At 41.8% G+C, this 17,067-nt stretch overlaps 1 protein-coding gene across 4 annotated transcripts in view; it reads left to right on the top strand.

Annotated features, from left to right (window-relative positions):
* LRP8 (LDL receptor related protein 8) overlaps positions 1 to 17,067 on the top strand; it is a 204,724-nt gene that overhangs the window by 147,572 nt on the left and 40,085 nt on the right. For all 4 annotated transcript variants that reach the window (XM_081010429.1, XM_081010427.1, XM_081010426.1 and 1 more), the window contains one exon: positions 3,510 to 3,638. In XM_081010429.1, the coding sequence (XP_080866555.1) occupies positions 3,510 to 3,638 (129 nt within the window). The remainder of the gene's footprint in view (positions 1 to 3,509; positions 3,639 to 17,067) is intronic.

The following is a 17,067-nucleotide window of genomic DNA, read 5'->3' as shown; positions in this document are numbered from 1 at the left end:
CATTTCCACAAAATGGGCCTTTTTTTCATGCTCCCAGATACTGTCTAGCCTGCTAATGAAGAGATCTGTAGGTTTCCCACACGTAGAATTTGCTGAATTCCCGTTTGTACGTGGTTGCAGAGTACCTGCATGGTGAGAACCTGACAAATGGTCTTGTGAAAGGAAATCAATTTTGTTATCTCTCCCTTTCCTTGAATATGCATAATGCTTCTATGCTTGAAAAGCTCAGCAGTGGCGTAAAAGGAAGCCAAGCAGTGGGGCGCCAGTTAGGCTCTACGATTTCTGTAAAAGAATTTGTAGCGTTGGGGTGTAAAGAAAACAAGAAGAATGAATGGGCCATTTGCTGTGGCTAGTCAATGGAACCGTCTTGTCGTCTTCGCTCTTGTCTCTGTATAAATAAAGCATTGTTGTCCATCCTTGGCATTTGTGCTTCATTGTGATAAATTGGTCTTGATGTGTCTGACATTTTTTTAACCAAGTCTTTTTCATTGGCTGTTTTGGAAAAGTCCAGCTTCCTTGTACTTTGCGTCAACACAAACCTCAAGAGCCTTGATAGCAGTCACTATCAAGTACAAGTTAACCTTCTCTTTCTCTGCAAGATTAGGGAAGACCAGAGTAAAAGAGTGTGAGAAAAATTTGAGTAGACAAATTTGCAAAAGCCTAAAATAAATGAAAGCAAGCAAGCAGAGGAGATCTACACCTTCAACTCTACCCTTCTTTCATGACCTGTTGGCTAGTATTTTCATAGCATTTTTATTTGAAATGAAGCAATCCAAAATAGCATTGACTTTTCCTCAACACTTTTGATTTGATTTGTCATTTCTTTGCCCAAGTTCCTTTCCTTACCTTTGCATTTCATTGTGAAAAGCTGAGACTGAAATGATTCAGGCTTAGCTGCCAGTTGTGTTTGAACTCCCTATAGTTGATGTACACTGACAACTGATGGCTTTCTGCTTTGAGGGTTAACTGCTCAGATTTACTTTTCAAAATGCATCTAATTACTTGTATCATTGTGGTGATTAACCCGGTGTCCTTTTCGTAAACAGATGCTGCCTGTCCTGCCATTCTGATATCCATTATTCTTCCAAAGGTGTTTCTTGCCGTGGGCTCTGAGATCGAATTGATACTGAGATTCCTACATAACCTTCCTGCCACTTTGCTGCATTTCACCATAATTTTTATATTTTTATTGCTTGTTTTTGTTCCCCAAAAGCACAAGTTTAAGACAACTCTGAGCTATTTTACCTTCAGGCTTTTTCTGATGGCGAGAGAAATTTCTTCTATCACATAAACAGAAATGGCCAATTCCTCAGAGACTTGCTCTCAAATAAATTTCAGCTGAACAACTCTATTATGTTCTGTTTCTTTCCCAAAACTGCGGTCTCTTAGGTTCTTCTATTTTGGGAGAGTTGCAAGTAAGCATGTAAGTATAGAGAAATTAAATTGCTTACATGTCAGGCCAGGAAAAAAACTTCCATAGCTGGAGGGCTTCCAGATATTGTTCTTCCATTCAGGGCACAGTGGGAGCAAAGTTAGAATACCATCACTCTGGTACTCCAAAAGTGTAAGCTTTGGAAATGCTAGCTGTTCAGACAGTCATTTAATCTAGTGGTTTACTAACCACATATGTTTCCCGCTATTTAGAAACTCCCAACTGATGTGATCCAGACAAATGCATGGCTACATCTGTGCACTCTGTAACTCCCTTTGCATTGGACACTGAGCTAATGCACAACATTTGGGGAGCTTTCAGAACTTCATTTTGCAGTATTGTGGGGCTAGTGTTTGTTTGGAGAAGGGCAGGTGAATTAAGAGCCCCACTTGGCATGTACAGTTCTTTGATGTTCACAGGCAGTATGATCATTTGTATATGACATTAATAGAGTTATATGTCCATAACCTCTGAGAACCTGATTTATGGGCCTTGTTTGTGATGAGGGACAGACAGGTGGATGCCTTCTACATTCCAGGCCTGTGGCTGCTATGATGTTCATATAAATGCCCTCCAGATGTATTGGAAGCTATAATCTAAAATATCTGGAGGACACCAGGTTGGCAGAGGCTGGTCTAAAATGAAATTAGTTTATGTCTTCAAAACGGTTTCACTAAGTTAGGTAATGACAGCATCCACTCTATAATTATTCAGGGTTGGTTTTTTCCCAACTTCAGTAACATGCTACGTTTTTAATGACAGCTCCTGGTGGCCTTTCATTCTCCTGTTAGAATGATGAGCTACCTAGAAAAAAAAACCAGGCGGTGAAGCTGCAGCTGCTTTGATTGCCTTCAGATTGGAAACCCACTAAGAAAATGTCAATGAGGGCAGTTTCATTCACTAAGCACTTTTATGGCATCAATGTAGGGATGGGAGTGGGGTTGGCAGAGAAGCATCACCTTTTGGACACTATTAAATGCTTGATTAATCCCTTAATTTTCAGTTCCTTTTCAATTTCAGTGGTACCCACCAGACACTTCTTTCCTCTTGTTATTAGGTCAGTGGTGCATTTGTAGGAAGCAGAGAAATTCAAACTTATGGATATGTATCTTAGTGTTGCAAAGGCAGATCTGCCTGTCAAACTTCTGTGATCAAAATTAACTTGTGTTCCAAAACAGTTCCATGTTAAATATCATCATATGAAACCACAATAAGGGAAGGGAATATGGACTTGTATACTGGGTAAGAGACAGTGTCTCCAAAGGCAGCAGCCTGATCTTCTGCAATGGTACCCACAAGAGCAAGAAGAGTAGTAAGGACTGCTTTTCACCACCCTTTCTCCTTATCCTGGAATAGGTAGCTAGTATTTGCATTCCTAAATACAGTATCTCAAAGAAGTACTTTTTTAAAAAAAGATTTAATCCTATTCTTTGGGTGTGTTCATCTATGGTATTGTAGTCAAGGACATTGCAATGGGTTCAAAGTGTTGCAAAAGAGATTTCAGACTGAAACCGATTCTTGTTTTTGTAATGAACTAGGCAGCTTTCCCCCTCCGCCTTGTTGTTTAAATCTATTCAAAATTAAATTCCTAAATTCTTTCTCCAGACACTCATGGTATACTGGGTTTAGCTTCAGTATAGTGATTTTGGGTACACTGTCTTCTAATTTACACCTGTTTATATTCCTTTATAACATCCTGAGGTTATGAGATTATTCAGCCTGCTATACTTGGAGGAGATCTATTCTTTTTAACTCTGTTACTGTGCTTCAGGTAGTGAAAATATATCAAACCAATAAACAGGAAAATACATGCCAGCTAAATTATTTGCATAGTATTTTGATCAAGTTTAGAAAGCATTCTAGAAAGCAAAGCAGCAATGAGAGTGTCTTGTACAAAGCTTTCAGATATAATTGTACAAAGCTTTCAGTGAATCATTCCTTCCGCCCACAAAGGACATCCACCTGTCTTTCTACTGTGTCTGCTGCCTGATGAAAATATGGGGCACTCTGAGGTAAAGTTATATATAGTTCTTTTTTTATTCGTTAATTATGTTATTTTTGTGCTTCTTTTTTTTAGCCAAACAAGTATGCTTAGCTGAAAAAATCAGCTGTGGAGACTCCAGCAACAAATGTATCCCATCTTCATGGAGGTGTGATGGAGAAAAAGACTGTGAAAGTGGAATTGATGAGGCCGGGTGCACTAATGGTGAGTCTGAATGATCCTGGGCCTTTCATACTGATGCTGTTATTTGACCTCAGTGAACTCAAACTCCAAATTATCTGATGCCAGTTTTTGTATCCCTTCCCTCCTGTATTTCCTATCTACCCCAGCCTTTCTGATTAAATGTGTTTGTACTACATCTTAAGCCACAAAAATCAATATTTGTTTTTCCATATGCTGTAGGTTTTAGGAAGGGCGTTGAAGAGAATCTTACCAACATTAGATTGTAGGGACACACATGCCACCCAGCCTATGCAAGCTCCACAGACACCCCCCCCCCCCGGAGCATAGATGAGTTGGGAACTAGTGTGGGCTGCAGATCCACTGCCTCTACCCATGAGTAGGAGTAGTGGTGGAGAAACATTGAATTGGCACTTTATTCCTTTAAGAGGATTCCATTCTATATTCAAACTTCAAACTCTGGAAAGAATATTCTAGGCAGGGTCAGAATCTACAGCACATAATAATAGTCCTTCAGGGAGAAAATGCCACTCCGTAAAGCACACTGCAAAGTTAAAATGAGAAAATAATTTGTGGGATTCCCCAGAAGGCTGGATATGTTTTCTGTTTCCCAAACACTGCAGTAAGATTTTCTCAAGCTGTTGAAGTCGCAGGTAATTCATTTTCAGCTATTAATTTTTTGCTGCAAGTTCCACCTACATATTAGCTAGTACTTGGGAATGTGGACTGAGAGACTGATCTTGCTCCAGTACTCTTCAGCCATTAGCCACTGAATAGGCGACTGTTGTGTTTTTAGTAACCCACAAAGATCGAAAGGCAATATCTATTGTAAATGGTTTCAAGCAAGCAGATAGTGCTACTGTCTTTATCCTCCCAATAGCTCTATGTACAGTATTGTAAAACCTCTATGGGTGAGTAAAGAATCATACATAAAGGAACAAAGCAGTGTCTCTTGCAGGGACAGGGGGACAAATTCAATTTAGTTCATGCTTAAAGGCAAATCTACCAGATTTGTACATTCCATAGCAGTGCACAAACCAAAACAAGCTATCCTTCAGAATTCACACTTCAGCTAGCAATTCTCCAGACAAGTAATATGTACAAAAACATATATATTAGTGAAAATAATATACAAAAATAAGAACACAAGAAGAGACTTGTGGATTGGGCTAGTGGCCCATCTAGTCCAGCACCCTGTTCTCACAGTGGCCAACCAGATCCTTATGGGAAACCACAAGCAGAATTCAGGCACAAGAGCACACTCACCTGCTGTGAGAGCCAGTGTGGTGTAGTGGTTAAGAGCAGTAGTCTCGTAATCTGGGGAACCAGGTTCGCGTCTCCGCTCCTCCACATGCAGCTGCTGGGTGACCTTGGGCCAGTCACACTTCTTTGAAGTCTCTCAGCCCCACTCACCTCACAGAGTGTTTGTTGTGGGGGAGGAAGGGAAAGGAGAATGTTAGCCGCTTTGAGACTCCTTAAAGGGAGTGAAAGGCGGGATATCAAATCCAAACTCTTCCAAAACTCTTCTGTGGTTTCCAGCAGCTGCTTTTCAGAAGCATTGGGGTCTCCATTCTTGGAGGCAGAGCATAGCCATCAACAGCCCTTTTTATGCTCTATATTGGGGAAAATTGCTTTGCAAAAATGTGTACATTGGGAGGAAATGCAGGCAAAAATGTATACATTAGCAGAAAAGTGAACTAAAATGGTAATGAATTTTCATGATATATATAGTGCTTGCGTGCATTCGTGCGCACGCATGCAAACTGATGTGGAAATGTGTGAGGACAAGAAATAGGAGAAACCAAAATCCTGAAATCGACAGATTCCCCCATCCCTAGTCTCCCTCCATTTGTGTGAATAGCTGCACAGCCATACAAGAGGCTGGTTTTATTCGTACAGCTGGGGGCTTGTTTTACACACTGCGTGGCAGACTAAGCATGGCAGAACCAGAGAATGGAAAGGTTGCTTTTGTGGCCTAGGTGTCCCCACATCTCGTCTCCGCCTTGGGTTGTGGTCAGTTCTCTTTTCTTGGAAAGGAGCACATTTGTCAAATCAAGCCATTTTTCTCCGGATGAAGATGACCCCCTCTCTGCTGTTCGCAAGCCTTCTGAGTTTTAAAGGATTGATTTCAATCCTTTCTGTTATCCAAATCTGATAAAATCCCTCTAAGCTTATCTACTGATACTCTGTAAGCATCCCTGTTTCTTCTCTGCTTAGAATCTTTGTCATCTTCTTTCTCATCTTTGCTGTTTGCTTGTCCTCAACATGGATGGGGGGTGAGGACAGGGGGAAAGGGGAGGTTTTACTTATCTCTTCATTCTTCCTGAGCTTACTTTGGGGGAGGGGGAGGAGGGGGGGACTTTCTTTCCTTTTTGCCTTGCTTGCTTACTTGCTTGGAGTTAAATTTGAAGCTATCAAGCTCATCCTCTGAAATGTGATGTCTCCTTGTCATATTAGAGGCTGTGCCTTTCACAGAAAGTATCTGAATTTCAAAGTAACATCACATTTCATATATCTATTTGAAGGGGAGTTCATCATTGTTGGAGATAATTTTCACATCTCGCTGTGCAAAACACACAGACACAAAACCCTTAAAAACCAGAGGAAGTGTCCAGGAAGAAAACTCAGTGGCTGTTTCTAAAATCCAAACAAACAACATATCTGCATGGAAAATAGCACGACTGGCTTTTCTGAGGGCTTTGCTAAGTTTCTACCTGAGACTTGTGCAAAACCTATGCCACACTGAATTTTAGTTGGAAGGTGTTGCCCTGTGATGAAGCAGAGCTCAAATGGCAATGTATCCGTTTGATAATTGCTGGAAAATACAGGGACTTTTCATATGGTGAGGTTTACGGGTGAGGGATTGTATAGCCATATCAGACTTGATGTCAATAAATGCTCTGGTGTGGGAGAAAACTTGTGTTTCACATTCAAACTTTTAAGTCAGAAAGTTGTGAAGGAAGCAAATGCAGCAGCCATAAATGGTCTTGTGGAAGGTGGGAGGACAGAATCTCTTTGCAATAACAGTGCTCCTACAGGAAGCAGTGATGGCCATTAGCTTGGATACTCTAAAAGAGGACTGGACAAATTCATGGAGGATAAGGCTATCATTGGCTGCTAGCCATGATGGCAGAGCTCTTCCTCTGTGGTTTGAGGTGGTAATGCTTATGGATAAAAAGAGCCTGCTTGATCAGGGCAATGGCTCATCTAGTCTAGCATCCTGTTCTCACAGTGGCCAAGCAGATGCATGTAGGAAGCCTATAAGCAGTACTTGAGTACAACAGTGCTGTCCCCACTTGGGATTCTGAGTAGCTGGTATTCAGGAGTATATAGCCTCCAACAGTGGAGGCAAATCATAGGTTTCTGATGGCTGTAGGGGGAAGGCATCAGTTCCTTAAGAATGAAAGGAGATACAGGGGTTTATTGCAAGTAAAACAAAGCCTCTGGCAAGGCTCTAGAGCAGGCATAGGAAAACTCGGCCCTCCAGATGTTTTGGGACTACAACTCCCATCATCCCTAGCTAACAGGACCAGTGGTCAGGGATGATGGGAGTTGTAGTCCCAAAATATCTGGAGGGCCGAGTTTGCCTATGTCTGCCCTAGAGACAGTGTGCTTGACGATCCTCAATCTCCTCCTGGGAAACTGCCAGTGCATAAGCACCTTACTTCTCCCGAGCATTGATTTGTTGGCTTAGTTATGCTAAAAGAAATTTAAAAACTGTTTCTTTATCCGTCTTTGTAAGGGTCTCTGCATTTTCTAGCTTCAATGCTTTTATTCCAGAGAATGTGAAGGTAATCAGTGTCCCTTGCCCCTACCAGGTAGGAAATTCTGAGCTAAATAAGCTGTTATAAACTGCTGTATTTGATTTGGGAATTCCAATAATACAAAGCAAAACTTTCTTTTTAAGGAGTGGTTCTGCCGGCTTGTAAGATAATCTCCCAAAGAGATGGCAAAAGGCCTCCAATTGAGTTGTTGTAAAAGCAGCAGTGGGAGAGTAATCATCAAGCACAGTGGGATTTGTGCTACAAAAGCTGCAGTCTATTCCCTCCCTCCCCGCCAGTACCCACTCATGCCATAGTTAATTATAGACCCCTAAATGCTCCTTGCTAGGCAGCATAGAGACCTAAGCGCCAACCTAAGCAGGAAGAACTTCATCCCACAGTGAGCAGAGAGAGCAAAATCTTTCTGAAAGACTCAGGTGGCATCTTAAAACTATGTGTTCAGCTTCATTTTATGTCTTATGGCAAGTTTGTTCATGTGTAGGAAATTCACCTGCCCTGCTGCCACATCAGCATCTTTGAGTTGGAGCTTTCCTTACCTGGCATGCAGGGAGAAAGATGTAAATATGCAGTTGCTGCATTGTAACAGCCCCTTTGTCTGATTCTGTGCTGATTCTTTCTTTCTTTCCTTCTTATTTGTTTATTTCATTTACTATTTGCATATATAGCCTGCCCCATTCACCAACTGGTCCTAGGACATCTTACAAAAATACTGCGCTTAAAATACGTAAAATTCACATTTAAATCATGAAATAGAACCGCATAACAAATGTGGCAAAACAGTAGCACAGACTAGCAGTGCACAGCAACGCCAGTGAAGGGAAGATATCCGCTTTGGCAAAGTTCTGGGTAAAGAGGTGCATCTTGGCCAATTGTCAAACTGCTTACAATAAAGGCACAAGATGCATCTCAGAGGGAGGTCATTCCAACACCTGGGGGCCACCATAGAGAAGGCCCTTACATGTTTTGCCCACAAAGCTTTCCCTGCTGATCTTAACTCCCTTGGCAGGTTGATGCCTGGTCATTTTGATTTTTGGCATGGTAAAGACCCCCATCGGTACTTCTTCCCTGATTAAAAAATACCTCCTGCACTTGGTATGTGAACCCACTCTACTGTGTGCCATAATCTTCCCTGAACACCCACAACAGAACATTTTGTAGCCTCATTCCCCTACCAGAGTTTGGTGTAGTTCCTTGTAAATTTGAGTTCAATGGCTTACATGTTGCAAGAGTCCCTTCGGCAATGTCTTACCATACAGGCAACTAAGATTGGAACTACACAGTGGCAAGTGTATATTTCCAAACCTGCATCTGTCAGAGCAAGAACATTTGTAGGGGAGAAGTGATAGCAGTGGCGTAGCGTGGGCTGTCAGCACCCGGGGCAAGGCAAGTAATTTGCGCCCCCTAACCCGTGGATTTGCGCCCCCTAACCCGTGGATTTGCACCCCCTAACCCTAACCCCCGGATGTTGCGCCCGGTGCGGCTGGCTCCCCCTGCACCCCCCACGCTACGCCACTGAGTGATAGGCAGGAAGAAGGAATGCTTAAGCTTTTCTGCTGCCAGAAGCTATTGAAACAGTGTGCAATAAGATAAAATACAAAACATCAAGCTCTTACAAACAAGAAAACAATTTCTACAGTTGAATTTCCATAAAATGGCTTCTTAAACAAAAACACCTTCAGTGGCCTAAACATCTTGTTTGCCTAATTCCAGCTGGTAACTGATTCCAAAGGGCTACAGCCGGTTTCTTGTACAAACTAAGCACATCTCTGGGGAGTTTAGGTACTCTCAGTGCCATCCAAGGAGTGCTGTTGCTGCGCATGGCTATACATACAGTCATTTGCCAAGTAGTAACTTACAGAGTAATCTACTACCACCGCTCCTTACACCAGGCTGGAAGTGTAGGGGGTTGGATTAGGTACAAGTGTTCCTCCGCCCAGCTCTCTCAGCTCAGCTAATCAGCAGGAGGCCTGCTGGCTTGGACCTGCTGGAGACATGGAGTTCACAGGGGCCGGGGGCTTAGCTGACAAACTCCATGTGGTAGCATTGGGCCTGGTTGTCCTTCTCCCTACCTCCCACTGCCATGAGCGGCTCTGACACTGCCCCTCCTTCATGTGATGGGAGATACAATTGTGCCCTTACTTGAAAGGTATCATCCTGCTGAGTAATATGGAAGGTGTTTGCCATCTTTCTACAACTGATGAGAAATTTGTGGAAGCAGAGCAATAGTAAAGCTGTCCTCTTCATTTGGCAAGATGATACAGAGGACTAGCTTACCAGGTAGCTACAGCACACTGTGACAAATCTGTACTTGCCCATAAAGAAAAAAGAAGAAGAAGGCTAGTTTCTTCCCATATTAAAATGAGACATTCACTGCCTGTCTCCCTGGCCTGTAGGCCTGATTTTAAGTACTCCCCGAACCATCTACTCTTTAGTTTTAACCAATGTGTACCCATTAACAGGACACATCTTGTTTACTTCTACTCCAGAGACAAAGCCACCTACAGTTCAGTGGTCTCCTAGATTAAATTATCAATACTATTAATGGCTACAACTCTCTCTATTGATCTATTGAGTTGGGCATCCGAAGGGGTGTTTTTATCAAGGAAGGGAATCATTGAAGAGTAGCAGAAGCTTTAGATTGGTTTTACTGACAGCATCACTTACTAAAACTAGGAAAAGATTAAGCAGGTTCAATGCCCCTTCTTCCCTTCAGCTATTTCAGCATGAACTAGAGAAATATTGCACACTGTTTTTAGCATGTACTTGTTAGGGACTGGCTGGATGAGGAGGAGTGGTGGCAGGCACCAGGCAGGGAACTCCCTAGGGATGCATCAAAGGAGGAAAGATCAGAGCCCAGGAGTGGTGGTGGGACACTGAGGACAGGTCATAGGGGGAAGGAGGGGAGGAGTGGTTGGATTCTGAAAAGGCAACAGACTTTAGTGAGCAAGAAGAGCCAAGGGCAGAAAGCAGTTCTGACTCAGCTGATGAAATATCTCAGGAGCTTGCTGCTCCTACTGTACTAAGCTGCCCTTCCCACTTGTCTCCAAGGACACAGAGGGCTATACAGTATGTGTAGCAAAACAAAGGGCACAGATCCACACACACTACACATAGTTTGAGGTTGCTTGGCAAAACATCCAGCTTGGGGGGGAGGGGACTTAGAGGGAAGTAGAAGATCAAAACCTTCAGTCCTGGCAACTGTTTCATAGGGGCCAGTCCTGTTTGTAGGCACTGCTGTCTGGTGGTATGCTGTTTTCTTGAATAAAAGAGCTAACTTTTCTGCTTGTCTCTGCATCTCACAGTACAGCTTTATAGCATGCTCAAAGGGGTCTCTTAAAATGCCATGAGTGACTTCTCTGGAGTTGCCCTGCCATAGCACTACTGCCCACCTTCCTAACTTCAAAGCACATTTGATCTTTCAAAGCATACTTGTTTTGTCTCTGAGAAGCAGAAAAATCCTTTCATGGGATTTTTTTGTTCTTCTGGTAGTAGGATTTTTATTATTTTATCACAACATGGGTACATCCTCTGTGACAGATTTATGGATGAGTGGAGGTGTATCTTCTTCCACAATTTAGCCCGCAGGATAGCTCAGTCAGTAGAGCATGAGACTCTTAATTGCAGGGTCATGGGTGTGGGGCAAAAAGATTCCTGCACTGCAGGAGGTTGGACTAGATGATCCTCACAGTCCCTTCCAACTCTACAATTCTAGGATTCTAGGGTTATTATTTTTTCTACAATCTCTATAATGTACTACTGTGTTAGTATGCAAAGTGGTTTATAAGTCTTAATCTAACACACAAGATGAAAATTTCCCACATAGTAGTCAATTCCATTTTTCTAAACAGCATGACTCTCCTGTGTAGATTGTCATTTTGGATAAATGCACTTGCATCTGTTTCTCCACGAGTATACACTGTGGTAAAATGCCTTGGCAAAATACACACACACAAACACACACACACACACACAACGAAATATATGTAAGATCTATGGCCTTTCCTGCCTACCTAAAAGTGACTTCCACATACCAAATTTTGCATGGTGAAGCAGCCATCATTTACCTTTCCAATAACCCTATTTCCTATTTTGAATAACGGGGATGAAAGAACAGTAACTTGCTCCAAGCTTTCCTGGAGGTCCAAGGTCCTACTTTTCTGCTTCTGCACCTCCCTCAACACAGTCCCTCCATTTCACATTAAAGAGAGTCATGCGGAGGACTTCTCTGTGCAAGAGAAACAAGAGCACCTGTGTCCCTGTTCTTTGGCAAGCGAGGTTGCTCTCATAATGTGCAAAGAAAAATTATTTGCCCAATTTAAGTGTCAGGCTGAATGCTCCATGAATGCACTGCTTTGCATTTAACTATGACAAACAGCTAATATGTTCATGCCAAAAGCACCCTCGTTTCTGTTTGTGAGTGTGTGATTACAGGCAACCACAGAGACAATTTTATTTTATTTTTTGCCTCTTTGTGGGGAACCTGCAGGATAAATCTGAATATGAGATGAGGTAGTAACTAAAGAACAATTTCTCCTGCTTTCTAAGGAGCTCTAATACCTTAAGCAGTGATAAAGTAGCAGCTGGCACACTATGTTTTAATTTCTGAATAGCCAGGGCATAATGCACAGCATTAATCCTTCCAGCTGTCCAGTAGTTAAACAGCATGTAAAATCAATGGTGTAGTATTCTTTCCTGCCTTATCTTATTTATCAAAGACTTACACTTGATAAACCTGCAACTATTATTGTTTCCATCTTTGTGTTCCTTTTAGATTCTTCTGTGTTCTTTGACTGTGACAAAATAATGAAATGGGGGAATTTGGAAGAAACATTTTGCTCTAATGGCTTGGAAGAGAGCCAAGGGGCTATTCCAGTCTCCACTAGGCATAAGTTCAGATAATGAGATATGTATTGCTATAATGTTTAGCATCAGACTTCATATTTAGTTGGAAGTACTAACTGAAGAGCCCATTACCTTGTATTTTACTTGAAAACTATTTTTGAAGATAATTTCTTCATAATGTCTCCTGTTTTCCTTCCACTCCTTCCCACGGGCCTTTTTCTCCACCTGTCCCAACCTTTTATGGATAAAATTTGATGTGCCAAACTCCAGCTTTCTCCTGATTCTTTTCCTCTTTGCTTCAGTGGAGTTAATGACAAAATGTGCTAAATACTGGGGATATTTAGGCCTTGAAATGCAGCAGTCTTCATCTCTGCCCTAGTGGAGAATTCCCATCAAGAGAATTAAATTAGCGGAAGTAGAAGTTTTATGGGGCGATGACCCCACTTACTTGTACTAGGAACAGTGCCTTATACATCATTATTCAGTAGAGTTGCACTGCTGGGAGTCTGTGTCTCAGTCATAGCTGCAAGGTTCTCTTACTGAATGAAACAAGCTTTTCTTATTCCTTTTGATCAGCTTAGATTATTCTTATTCTGCTCATTGACTCAGAAGTTGACCGTGAGCGTAGAAGTTGGGAGGGAGTTTCTGCTCTGATAGATGGGTTTCCGGGCATGCTCATTTCCAGGGCCTGTATCTGCTTGAGAATTTGAAATCCAAAATGTGTATCATTTGGACATGGGAGGATAGCATTTTTCAAAGGTTGTGCACCTATATATTCATTATAAAAATGTGTCATTACTTTGTTTATATAATGCAAAACTGGCCTGTTTTTCATTAATTCATTGAATTTTTTTTAAAAAGATCATAATAATACAACTTTTTAAAATTTACACTCAAACCTTCAAACTACTCTTTTTAAGGCAGTTTTACAATGGCACACTGGCTGCTACAGTAGCTTTGTTAATAGTAGTCTGTCTAACTTGAAAAAGTCCTTCTTGCGTTCAGATAGATTGGCCAGAGCATGAAATGAAAGCTCCTTCCTTGGCCCTAACTCCTTTAGCTCATGCCCTGCTTTCCAGCTCCACTTCTGGATAACTCCAGTACTTTGGAACAAGAAGCACAAAATAGCTAACAGAAGGTTATGTGGAAGTGAAGCGTTCTTTTCTGATTCCAGTGGAGCCATTCTGAGGTACCAGACTAGCCTTCATCAGCCATTGATTTGATCCAGTTCATTTTCAAAATGAGTAATGGTTCTTTTGCATCCACAGTGTTTCCAGGGAAATTGTTCCAAAAATTTTACTCTATGCATTTCAGGAATATGTTTTCCTGCCACAGTTCATATCACTGGACCATGTTTTATTATGTGACAAATAATATTAGCTGTTTCAACATGCCATGCCATCTACCAAATATGTGAGCTAATAGTCAATTACACGCACAACCTCATTTGTTTCTGGGGAAGCTGTTGCGAAATTGCTAGTTTAGCTGACAAGTCTCATCCAGACTGGAGAATAAATGGGCACATACCAAAGCAATTCAGTACAAACTGAACATAACACTCTGGGAATGCTAATTGGTTGTAATGCTGCACTTGTTGTATTGAGGGGTAAAGTGCATTAAATAACCTGGCGGACCATTTTGTGATTGGCAGATTGAAAATAACTTGCCTGAAAAGCACCATTGCCTCGGAAACTATTTTGGGAAAAGTTGTTTTCACAACAATACATTACCTGTGATATTTGTGAGGAAAATTGTTACCTTTATTACATAGCCTAAAAGTGCTGTGGCATGTATATAAATGGGTTGATTGATTTACCAGTTAATTGGTTAAATTGGCTACAGTTAGTCAATTAAAAACAAAAGTAGGACATTTATAGTGGTTTATAAACTTTTAAACTTGATATGAACTCTCTAAACATTTCTCACACTTAAAAAACCCAACTGAAAAACCCCAAGGTTTATTACCACAACCCATAGAGATGTAGTCATCTCAGGTAGTAGACTGGGGATGCCACTGAAGGAGAGTTTTCCCTCCCCGCTCTTAAGTGCTACAGTCTCTCAGACATCATCTTTCAGGGGTGACTTGCCAGTAGTGGAGTCAAAAGTGAGCAGGATCCCCCCTCACTCTGACACCCCCTTTCCCCTCTCTTTTTGACATCCTTTTCTCTCTCTCCTCCTTCTTCCTTTCCTCCCAGTGGTTTGCAAGGAGAGAAACAGAGAAACAGATCTCTCTTGCTAGCAGTCTGAACTGATCCCTTGCAAAGGGCTTTTGAAATTAAGTCACATGTGGCAATAGGACCATAGTTTGCCCATCCCTACATTAAAGTATGGTAATTTTGTCAAATTAGGAGTGGCACTCTTTGGACTTTCAGTCTCAAGTAGCAATATACCTAACATCTCTTCTGGAGCTATTTTCCCAGTATTGTTCTCCCCAGGGTTAATGATCTGACTAACCATTCAGTCAAAGCACTTGTATGGAAATTTGCAGTTAGAGAAGCTTTTTTTGCTTGTCCCTTCTTTTATTACAAAGCACTCTTAAGGAAAAGAATGCAAGAGACATCTAAATGCCCTTACATGCCTATTGAGTCAGTGCTTCCCCCCCTTCCATTTCCCCCCTCCACATACACACAGACAAATAACTGTAGGAAATGAGGTGCATTATGCCAGTTTTCATAATATACTCTTCTTAACTGCATCATTTCAGTTTTCTAGTGAACAAAACATGTATGGGGGCATTTGGTCATAAAATATATATTGGTCTATAGATGAATAATATGCTTCTCCATCTCTCTCTCTCTCTCTTCTACCCCACTCCACATTTTTCTTTCTTTTTAGAGGAAGAGGTAGGGAAAGTAAAGCTGCATTATTGTTTACTGCTCTCATTTTAATGCTCCTGGCACAACTTTTCTTGGTATCTAGGATCCTGAAGATTACTTTTGAGAGCTCTTTAAGTGGCTTCTTCAACTGCAATTGCAGCAGCTCTTTCTTGGAACCTTGAAGAACAAAACTAAAAAGAAATCCATATCTTTCCCCTCGCAAGTAAAGAAACACATACCGTATTGTAATAATAGCAAAATCAAAGAAAGTAAACAGATGGCTTCTGTTAAAGCCAGCACATCTTATTTATGATCATTTAGCATTGCATCCATTGGTTATTTGAGATGGCCTTTGATGTGAGAACACATAGGTCCATAAGCAGGCGCAGAGGAGATGAGGAAGAAGCATTATATTAATTTGTATCAGCTGCTGGTGGAGGGTCATTTTTGTGCATATGTGTGGAATGGTCTTATTTGCATGTTTGGCAGATTTCAATAGACAGAGGAAAGGTATACAAGCAGAAGGAAGGGCGGAGATGAGCTAATGAAGAAAGAAAGAAAGAAAGAAAGAAAGAAAGAAAGAAAGAAAGAAAGGAATGCTTGTTAGACCCACAGGAAAGAGAAATAAATTCACAGTTGAAGTTTATAAATTGCATCAGCCCTGCCAAAAAAAAAAAAAAGGAGGGGTGCTTATGCAAACTTTGCTCATTGATTTGTAATCCACTCAAATGAAATCTACAAAGGCAATTTCCTCTATGCAACCTGGAGTGCTACATTAGCAGCGTACAGTCACTGCATCTTTCACGTTTATCACAACTCTTTGAACTTTTCAGGAAAGCTTTTATCCTTGCTACCGTAAATTATTATCTAATAAGGGAATGAGGCTAGTGATCCAAGAGGGCTGCTGTTGAGCTATTAAGCAAGATGAATAGGTCAGTTGAAAGTGCCAATTAAGTACAGGGTACTTGGGGGAAGCGAAGGGAGAGATGGTCACTCTCTGGCTGTAGGAAAGTGTTAGCTACGATGGTCATGGGTTGGATCATGTCTGCATGATCATGAAGTTCTGAAATCTTAGACTTCTGGCGGTTTGAAATAAGCACCAGAAGGACTGGCATTAAGGTAAGTCACACATTCCTTTGACTGAATTACATGCTATGTAGCCCATGTGTTTATAGAATTGAGGAGAGATTTCACAGCAACTTGATAATTCAGGACTGCAGTTCCAAAACCAACAGGCTCAATCTTGGAATGCATGAGCAACCCCCAAGGTATCTCTGATCCCCCTACAAAAACACAAGGAGCCCCCATCAGTGTAAATAGGTTTGTGGAATTGTTACCAAAGCCTTCCTCCACTCCTGACCTAGTTGGTGCAAAGCTGCTGCAATGCTGTTGTCTTTAAGCTCAGCCTACAATCACGACAGAGGTGAGGGGAAAGTGACCAGTTTTCTTTAGCTTCTTTCAGCCATGGGCGATATTGAGAAAGGCTGCTTTTCACTCAAGCAGACAGGAGCCTCCAAAAGAACTTCTTGTACCACCAGGGCCTGTGGGCAAAAGCCAGAACTTACAGGTGTCTTCCCCTGCTTCTGAGGATCCAAAGGTCTCCCACAGCACCTCCCAAGCCCAGCGGTGCAGGGAGTGTACCAGGTGGTAGGTTAAGGAATGGAGGAGGGAAGGCGTGCCTGTCTTCAAGCCAGAGGGCTGGCCCCCTGAAGCTCCTGACAAGGGGGCAGAGCCCAGGAGAGGAAGTCTTGAGGCTGAGGCTTAAAAAGGCTCAGTCTACTCTCAACCTCTATTTGAGCAAGTTGGTCACTTGGAGCTTTCTGTGGTCAGGCAATTCTTGCCCTGTAGAATCCAGCGGCAGACCAGAACACCTTTTGGGAACTAGGGTTTTCAAGGTGCTAATTAAAAAGGAAAGTGCCAAGTCTTTTCTCAGTATTTCAAAGGAAGTCTCCGATTGTGTTTTCGTAAGTGGTGGGAATAAGGTGGCTTGGCAGCTTTTAGCTGTAATGGGAA

This window comes from Podarcis pityusensis, assembly GCF_964106645.2.
Source record: "Podarcis pityusensis genome assembly, chromosome: 6".
NCBI lineage: Eukaryota > Metazoa > Chordata > Lepidosauria > Squamata > Lacertidae > Podarcis > Podarcis pityusensis.
Note: the sequence above shows the minus strand (reverse complement) of the source record. Positions and strands in the feature narration are given on the sequence as shown.